Source organism: Mustela putorius, unplaced genomic scaffold (genome assembly GCF_011764305.1).
Source record: "Mustela putorius furo isolate JIRA1106 unplaced genomic scaffold, ASM1176430v1.1 tig00000127_pilon_pilon_pilon, whole genome shotgun sequence".
Lineage (NCBI taxonomy): Eukaryota > Metazoa > Chordata > Mammalia > Carnivora > Mustelidae > Mustela > Mustela putorius.
The window spans coordinates 4837993-4848037 of NW_025421288.1; the positions used below are offsets into that span (position 1 = coordinate 4837993).

The 10045-nt window shown below is 37.1% G+C and overlaps 1 protein-coding gene across 1 annotated transcript; it reads right to left on the reverse strand.

Moving 5' to 3' along the window:
- Positions 1 to 7810: 7810 nt before the first annotated feature.
- LOC101685887 (olfactory receptor 5B2-like) lies at positions 7811 to 8761 on the reverse strand. Its single transcript, XM_004777664.2, has one exon. The coding sequence runs from the start codon at positions 8756 to 8758 to the stop codon at positions 7811 to 7813; it is 948 nt and encodes a 315-aa protein (XP_004777721.1). The 5' UTR covers positions 8759 to 8761.
- Positions 8762 to 10045: the final 1284 nt, after the last annotated feature.

Consider the following 10045-nt stretch of genomic DNA (forward strand, 5'->3'; position numbering starts at 1 on the left):
TTTTATTCTTTACAAGTACAAAAAAATCAGCTGGCAAGTGGGGGTACCCAGGATAAAATGCAGACTATTACAAAAGAACTATGGCACTGAAAGGGGAGGGAAAAAAGAACTGATATAATATGTTGATTGGAAATTATCAACTCCACAGGCTAAAAGTAGAAGGAACATTCCAGAAAGACTATACTGTAGTTGCCAAATTTGTTGCCTATGGGGGTGCTAGTTAACAATTTTTGAAAGGCTTTACATATATAGCAGAGCTGAACAAATAAACTAGAGTTGGTCAGAGAAGAAAGGGGAAAGGCTGAAATAAAGAGGATTATATGAAAGACATCACTATGAGGTCATGTTTCTCTCTCTCTCGATATAGATATCAATACAAAGAAGTGTAGATTTGATAGATTTGTTTGTTTACACAGGTGCATACACACACACACACACACACACACATATCTTCTGTGTCTGCCTAGAGGGTCTAGAAGTGACTCCCCAGTAGCAATGAGAACACTCAGCTCTCAGATCTTGTTTCCTAAGTATAATTCTCTAATAAAAGGAAGCAGGGCTCTTTGGACAAATCACTGATTTTACATCTGGGACAGGAAGAACACAAGATAAGCCCAGAGCAACTTGTACTTTCAGAAAGAAAAAAGCAAAAGCAAAACAAAGCAAAACAAACCAAAAACACAAAGAGAAGGACTGGGGCACATCCAAAGGAAACAGAGGTCAAAGTGAAAGTGAACCCAATGGCCAAGATGGAACAAGTTGATAAATATAACAAATAACATAATATGGAATTATAACCAGAGTATAATAACCCAGAGTATAATAAACATGAGCCATGCTGATGAGAAAAAACAAAAAACAAAGTAAAAGAAAGGAGACTTCTTTGTTTTAGAAGAATTCTGAATAGCATATTTGATACTAAAGTATCCCTGCATGAGGAGCACTAGCTGTCTCCCGGTATTTCAGAGAGAAAAATAGATAACACGATTTTTACTTAGTGCATTTATATTACACAGTTGAAGAGTTGGTAATTTTCCATAGAAAAACTGACAAATTGTTTTATTATCAATTGATCTCCTTTTCTTATACTCTGGATATTTTTTCTATCAGTTCTGAAGATCTAAATATTAACTCCTTTAGGATGTTATATTGCTCTGAAAAAAATAAGCTAATAAGTAAAGTCTACCTTTATTTAGAAATCCATTTCATATTCTTCATTTAGATGCCTGGAACAGTTTTTCAATTAGAGAAATAAAAAATCCTAGATTTTAATTTATACTCTGATCCACAATTAATTATTTTAACTTTTTATTAAAAGCTAGCCATACTCCAGCTCCCTCCTTTAACAAATTTCCCACTCTTGTGAGTATGTGTACATATGGATACTTGTATGCACTTCTCTCCATGGGTTTGAGTCTTGTTTTACATATATACTTGCATTAGAATATGGTGGGGAAATATAAACATATGAATAAATAAAATATAATTAATAAGGTTCCTGATAAGCATAATTATTAAATATTTAAGGTCCTCATGACTATACTTTTAAAATTTGGGGGGGGGAGGGCTTTTGAATTGTAGTTTTAATTGATTCTCCAAAAACCAAGCATCTGTTCATGAAAATATTACAAATGTATGGGAGAAATCTGAAATTTCTTCTAATATGACTTTCTCAACTGAAATGTTAAATCTATTTTCTTTTCTTTTTTTAAAATATTTTAAAAATTTATTTTCAGCCTAACAGTATTCATTGTTTTTGTACCACACCCAGTGCTCCATGCAATCTGTGCCCTCTCTAATACCCACCACCTGGTACCCCGACCTCCCACCCCCTGCCCCTTCAAAACCCTCAGATTGTTTTTCAGAGTCCATAGTCTCTCATGGTTCACCTCCCCTTCCAATTTACCCCAACTCCCTTCTCCTCTCTATCTCCCCATGTCCTCCATGCTATTCGCTATGCTCCACAAATAAGTGAAAACATAGGATAATTGACTCTTTCTGCTTGACTTATTTCACTCAGCATAATCTCTTCCAGTCCCGTCCATGTTGCTACAAAAGTTGGGTATTCATTCTTTCTGATGGAGGCATAATACTCCATAGTGTATATGGACCACATCTTCCTTCTCCATTCGTCCATTGAAGGGCATCTTGGTTCTTTCCACAGTTTGGCGACCGTGGCCATTGCTGCTATAAACATAAATCAGTGGCTTTCTTATACATACACTAATAATGAAAATACAGAAAGGGAAATTAGAGAATCAATTCCATTTACTATAGCACCAAGAACCATAAGATACCTGGGAATAAACCTAACCGAAGAGGTAAAGGATCTGTACTCGAGGAACTACAAAACACTCATGAAAGAAATTGAAGAAGACACAAAAAGATGGAAGACCATTCCATGCTCTTGGGTCAGAAGAATAAACATTGTTAAAATATCTATACTGCCTAGAGCAATCTATACTTTTAATGCTATTCCGATCAAAATTCCACTGGTATTCTTCAAAGAGCTGGAGCAAATAATCCTAAAATTTGTATGGAATCAGAAGAGACCCCCGAATCGCTAAGGAAATATTGAAAAACAAAAATAAAACCGGGGGCATCATGTTACCTGATTTCAAGTTTTACTACAAAGCTGTGATCACCAAGACAGCATGGTACAGGCATAAAAACAGACACATAGACCAGTGGAACAGAGTAGAGAGCCCAGATATGGACCCTCAACTCTATGGTCAATTAATCTTTGACAAAATAGGAAAAAATATACAGTGGAATAAAGACAGTCTCTTCAATAAATGGTGCTGGGAAAACTGGGCAGCTATATGTAGAAGAATGAAACTCGACCATTCTTTTACACTGTACACAAAGATAAACTCAAAATGGATGAAAGACCTCAACGTGAGACAGGAATCCATCAGAATCCTGAAGGAGAACATAGGCAGTAATCTCTTCGATATCAGCCACAGCAACTTCTTTCAAGATATGTCTCCAAAGGCAAAGGAAACAAAAGCGAAGATGAACTTTTGGGACTTCATCCAAATCAAAAGCTTCTGCACAGCAAAGGAAACAGTCAAGAAAACAAAGAGGCAACCCATGGAATAGGAGAAGATATTTGCAAATGACAGTACAGACAAAAGGTTGATATCCAGGATCTATAATAAACTCCTCAAACTCAACACACACAAAACAGACAATCATATCAAAAAATGGGCAGAAGATATGGACAGACACTTCTCCAATAAAGACATACAAATGGCTATCAGACACATGAAAAAATGTTCATCATCACTAGCCATCAGGGAGATTCAAATTAAAACCACATTGAGATATCACCTTACACCAGTTAGAATGGCCAAAATTAGCAAGACAGGAAACAACATGTGTTGGAGGGGATGTGGAGAAAGGGGAACCCTCTTACACTGTTGGTGGGAATGCAAGTTGGTGCAGCCACTTTGGAGGACAGTGTGGAGACGCCTCAAGAAATTAAAAATAGAACGTCCCTATGACCCTGCCATTGCACTACTGGGTATTTACCCCAAAGATACAGATGTCATGAAAAGAAGGGCCATCTGTACCCCAATGTTTATAGCAGCAATGGCCACGGTTGCTAAACTGTGGAAAGAACCAAGATGCCCTTCAACAGATGAATGGATAAGGAAGATGTGGTCCATATACACTATGGAGTATTATGCCTCCATCAGAAAGGACGAATACCCAACTTTTGTAGCAACATGGACGGGACTGGAAGAGATTATGCTGAGTGAAATAAGTCAAGCAGAGAGAGTCAATTATCATATGGTTTCACTTATTTGTGGTGAACAAATTTCACATACAAGTGAAATAATATGGTATTTGTTTTTCTCTGACTGAGTTATTTTGCTTAGCATAATGCCCTCTAGTTCCATCCATGTCATTGCAAATGGAAAAATCTCATTATTTTTCAAGGCTGAGTCCTAGTACACCTCTAAGTATATATATCTCAGTATACATCATATCTTTTTATCCATTCATCTGTCTATGGACATTTGGGCTCTTTCCTTATATTGGCTATTGTGGACATTGCTGTTATAAACATTGGAGTGCATGAGCCCCTTTGAATTACTATGTTTGTTAAGATTTATTTATTTTTATTTTAGAGAGAGAGAAAGAGAACATGAGGGAGTGGGGCAGCAGGGGAGGGAGAGAGAATCTCAAGCAGCTTCCCCACTGAGCATGGAACCCAACTTGGGTTTTGATCTCACAACCTGAGATCACGACCTGAGATGAAACCAAGATTTGGATGTTTAACTGATTGTGTCATCCAGATATCCCTCTACTAAACAGTTAAAGAAAAATTAACACCAATGCTTTTCAAATTCCTCCCCAAAATTGAAGAGGCAGGAACACTCCCAAATTCATTTTACAGGGCTAGCATTACCCTAATGCCAAAGCCAGATATGCATTCTACAAAAAAGGAAATTACAGGTCAATATCCCTGATGAAGGTAGATGCCAAAATTCTCAATAAAATACTAGCAAACCTGATTCAGTAGCACATTAAAAGGATCATAAACCATGTTATCCCTAGGATTCAAGGATGGGTCAACACAAGCAAATTAATAAATATGATACATCAATAAAGATAGAAGGAAAGATGGAAGTCAGTATTTGTAAATACAAAGCAATACAGTTAACAAATGTGTCAATATTTACATGGAAAGGATTGACAATATAGAGGAGGAAGTAAAACAAAAAGGCAGGAATGGAATGGAAAGGACAAGAAGGGAGACCAACAATTCTTGCACATCTGTTCTGTTTAAGGCACTGTGCTCTGTCCTGGCTTGATCAGTTTGTAATTTTATGAGGCAGGCCTTATTTTCCTCAGCTGAAGCTCAAAACAATTGATTAACTTGCCTGTATCAGAAAAAAGCTTTCTTTTTTTAGAATGGAATTCAAGTTGAGCTATATTCTGTTCCTAAAAACCTGTCCCAATTTTATTTTGTGCTAACCATTTTAGTGTTGATATGGAGGTTGAGTGAGGGCTCACAAGTAAACAACTCTGGAATTAAATTGTGTTAGAGCAGTTTGACAATTTTCCTCATTATATAGCTCCTCACTTCTGGTTTACTTCCAACAGCATATAGATTGACTTAAAGGAAACTTTTTTAAAAAATTTTTTTAGATTATTTATTTATTTTTCTAAGAAAGAAAGAGAGAGAGCACAAACAGGGGGAAGGAGAAGCAGCTCCCTGCTGAACAAGAAGCCTGATGTGGGACTGGATCCCAGAGTCCCAGGATCATGACCTGAGCTGAAGGCAGACACTTAACCGACTGAGCCACCCAGGGGTCCTAAATTATAGGAGACTTTCTGTATTTGTTCATGTGAATATTGCCATCTGCTATACAAGCAAATTCCAGTATTGCAGTGCCATGAGTATAGAGGTTTTTCTTGTTTATATACAGCTCAATTATTTTTTCTATGGGAAACTGAACTGTGGTTCAGTGACCTGGAGTCTCTCCATTTGGTGGTTTTACCATCTCTTGTGGTATGAACTCTCTCTGTTGAGCTGGACAAGAGTAAGAATGAGCAGAGGAATCACACAAACGTTTAGTGAGACAAACCTGAAAATAGCACACGACATACACTCACACTCATTCACAAGATCATAATCACAGGGCCTCAATTAACTTCATGAAAGCTGAAAAAATTGAGCCTACAAGCTATGTGCTCAGAAATAAAAAAGAAATAGCTGGGAAAACAATTAACTGTCCTTTCCATTCCAATGCTTTGATCAGCAAATGTCTGGTTTACATTCCCTCCATCCAGAGGACACATTATCCACTTCTACCAGGGACACAGCCTAAAATCTAACTAATCACCATAGAAGTTTCACATCCAGGCTAACAGATAGATTTAATTGCCTCTCCATCTAGTCCAGATATGGCTGCTTATGGTCTAAACACTTATGAAATAAAAAGAAAACTTAACTCATCCTATAGGCACACTCAGCAATAATTTAGACCAAAAAAAAAAAAAATCCCTCCCATTTGTAACAGACAGTAATGGAGGACCCACTGGACAGTTTACGAATCTTGCTGAATTGACATTACAAAGGCCCCCTCAATCCTGGTGATGGAAAATATTTCTTTATGAGACTGGATTTTTTTTTTCCTCTAGGCATAATTCGATTCTCTACCGTTTTCCTTGGCCTCTTATTCCAGCCACTTGAATGTTTTTTCTTAACCCTTATTCTTTACTGCCACTTCTGAAGCATATCAAACACAAAACTATGTCACACACAAAATTATCAAAAGCAGTTTATTCATAAATTTGCATCAGAGGAAACCATTTTTAGTGCTTCATTTTAGTAGGAGTTCAAAGGTGTTAGAAAAGAGAGTAAGTTCTTTGAGTAAAATGAAGAAATACTGAGTCAATGCTAAAGTGGCAGGTTTTTTTTAAAGATATGTTTTTTGGAAGTGGGAGAGATGTTCTAAGTAGTCTTCAGGTACATTTGTCACTGACTGGCTGGCTGCAAATGGACAAGAGAAGAGTTTGGACAACTTAAAAAGAGGGGGAAATCGGATGGGGAGATAAACCATGAGAGACTGTGGACTCTGAGAAACAAGCTGAGGGTTTTGAAGGGGAGGGGTGGTGGGTTAGGTGAGCCTGGTGGTGGGTACTAAGGAGGGCACATATTGCATGGAGCACAGAGTGTGGTGCATAAACAATGACTCTTGGAACTCTAAAAAAATAAAATTTAAAAAAATAAAAAGAGGAAGAATTTCTCAGTGTTAGAAATGGAGAGTTTTCGGAGACTGCTAATTTCCTGTAAGAGTTACAATGATTATCGAGTTGACACTGGTGATAGTCTTCCCTCAAAATAGAGTTTTTGTAGCTCACTTTTACCTATATAATTTGGAATTTCTGGAGTTGTTTGATGCTCAACAAAGTGATTTTTAAATCAGGCTCAAAGCTTTATTTTCAGTGAAATAGCCGTATTAAGCTACCACTTATTGGGACTCTCCATGCAAGTCAAGGCAAATAGATGAACAGGTGAATACATAAATACAAGAGCTGAATGTGGACAGTGTTTGTGAAAAATAGAGAAGACTCAGGGAAAAAGTCCATAGGAAGGGAGTGAATATTTTGTAAAGTTGCTTATGGCAAGCATCTATGGCCTCCCGGAGTAGGTAACATTTTACCAGCAATCTGAAATAAATATAAAAATTCCATACATTGGAAATAATAAATACAAAGACCCTGGGACATGGCAAGATGGGGGCTGTCCAGTATTGCCAGTAACCAGTGTGAATGAGGTGGGATGAAAGGTAGCTCAACTAAAGCATAAAGCGATAAGTGACATTAACCATTTCAAAACAGTTATTACCAAAGAAAGCCGAATACCCTTATTATTTTTTAAATGGATTTAAAAAAAAATGTTAAGAACTGTTATTCAAAATATTTAAGGTAACAATAATGTAATTACATCTCCTTTTATTCTAATGTGATTTTTTACTTTTGGAAACTGCCACATGAACGTGTTTTTTCTTTTTCAGATAACTCAGTAATGACTGAAGCATTAATCTATTGAGCTGCTATCATTATTTAACTCTGGATGGAATGTACCAACAAAGGCACATACTTCATTAAATAAATTTCATTAAAAACAATTGTTATATTTTTTCTGCACTTTAGTTGATTGGATCTAATGCTCAACTAAAGAAATAAATATTAGACAACATTTTTTTCTAATATCCCAAATGTCCGCTACCATGTGAGTTCTGGCATGCAGTAGACCTGATTGGGGTGAAATAATTTCTCTGGATCTACATCACTCATAGACTACACCTAGAGAATATTTTGCCTTTTCAACAACCTTCCTGAATGCATTCTTGGCCTCTTTGTTCCTCAAGCTGTAGACCACAGGGTTTAGCATGGGGATGACCATAGTATAGAACACAGATGCAATTTTGTCCGTGTCCATGGAATGATGGGAACTTGGCTGTAAGTACATGATGATGACTGTCCCATAAAATATGGAAACTGTAACAAGGTGAGAAGCACAGTTAGATAAAGCCTTCTGGTATCCCTCACCTGACTGTATCTTCAAAATGGTTATAAATATGAACAGATAGGAAATAAAGATAACAAAAAGTGCAAAAAAGACATTAAAGCTTGAGATAAAAACAAGAATGGGTTCACTGATGTGTTTATCAGAGCAAGACAGAGCCATGACTGCTGGAATATCGCAGAAAAAGTGATGAACCACATTGAACATACAGAAGGAGAGGCTGAAGTTATCTCCAACATTTATAGAGGCATTTAAGACACCACAGGCATAAGAACCTATGGCAAGACGTGCACATACACCTTTTGTCATTGTGGTGGTATAATGGAGGGGTTTACACACTGCTGTGTAGTGGTCATAGGCCATTGAGGCTAAGAGGTAATTTTCCACAGTGGCAAAGACTGCAAAAAAGAACATCTGGGAAGCACATGCTTTGTAGGAGATGATCTTGTCCCCTGTAAGGAGCCCAACCATGACCTTGGGAGTGACTGTTGAGGAGTAACAAAAGTCTACCAGAGACAGATTACTGAGGAAGAAGTACACAGGAGTGTGGAGACGAGAATCCAGCAAGATCAGCATGGTCATCCCCAGGTTCCCAGCCAGAGTGATGAGGTAAATGAGGGTGAACATTATAAAGAGAGGACCCTGCAGCTCTGGGGCATTGGTTAGTCCCAGCAGGATGAAATCAGTCACCTCTGTGATATTCTTCATGGATGTGATTTGAGAATAACAAGATGTCCTATGACAACAGAAGAGAACAGAATGATCAATAAAGAAAAATTTCACAGAAACTGAAATGCATAGCATTATTTTATTATCACCATAATTTATTTTTTAACATTCTCCATTAGTAACCATGCTATGGGAGTGGCAATCCAATTTAGTGGTAACTTATCCATACATAATAGACTTTTGTAGAGGAAGATTAATCACAGAAGTTTCATCACAGATTGTCTTTCCAGCTTCTTATTTTTGTATATGAGTAAACTGAGTCAGAAGAAGGGCAGTAAGCTGTTGAAGCTCACATGCCTGGAATGGACTGAACTCCCAAATCAGGGAGTCCAAAATAACTTCCACTTCCATATCCTCAGATGTATTTCGTTTTCTCCATCATATTGATTTCATTATCTTTCATTATAGATAGATATATGTATATTTCATATTGATTTCATTATCTTTCATATCTTATTTCATTTCTTTCATTATCTCATCATATTGATTAGTTATTATGCCCATATATCTAATAAGTAAATTGACAACTAAGAGATTGAGTATTCAAGTTTACATGATTATTGATAGAACCATGCTTTAGACACCTTCAGAATGGTTCCCAAACTAAATAACATCAATGAATTTGAATTGATTTTAATCTTACTCAATTTACATTTAATCATGGTATCCATTCTTCCAAGCTTAATGCAGAACAATCCACAAATATATGCATACACATGCAGTGAGATAAATGCAACATTAGAGAAAAATACAGTCTATAAAAGCAAAAAAAGATACAGAATTGGATATAAATATTGTGCTCTGGGTGAAGTGCATGTGCATCTACACAGAAGAAGTCCCATTTACAACCTGGGAGACACTGATCCTAAGCTAAGTTTCCCAAGTTCATTTTATCCATCAGTGAAGTGAAGGTAATATGGGAACCTACCTGCATGTTCCTGTGAGTGTTCAGTGAGGTAATCATGGCAAACAGCTCTCACAACAAACTGAGGGTTGCCGGGGGGGAGGGGGTTTGGGAGAAGGGGGTGGGATTATGGACATTGGGGAGGGTATGTGATTTGGTGAGTGCTGTGAAGTGTGTAAACCTGGTGATTCACAGACCTGTACCCCTGGGGATAAAAATATATGTTTATAAAAATAAAAAAAATAAAAAAAAAAAAACAGCTCTCATAAAGTGTGTATTCAGCCCCATCCTGATGAGTTCTACCTGTAATATTACAAGTAGGGTGACATAATGGTGTCTGTTGGTGTAGGAAGTTTGGTAGT

Coding starts and splice junctions, on each gene's coding strand:
- LOC101685887 (XM_004777664.2), bottom strand. CDS start 8,758: ATGAAGAATATCACAGAGGTGACTGATTTCATCCTGCTGGGACTAACC.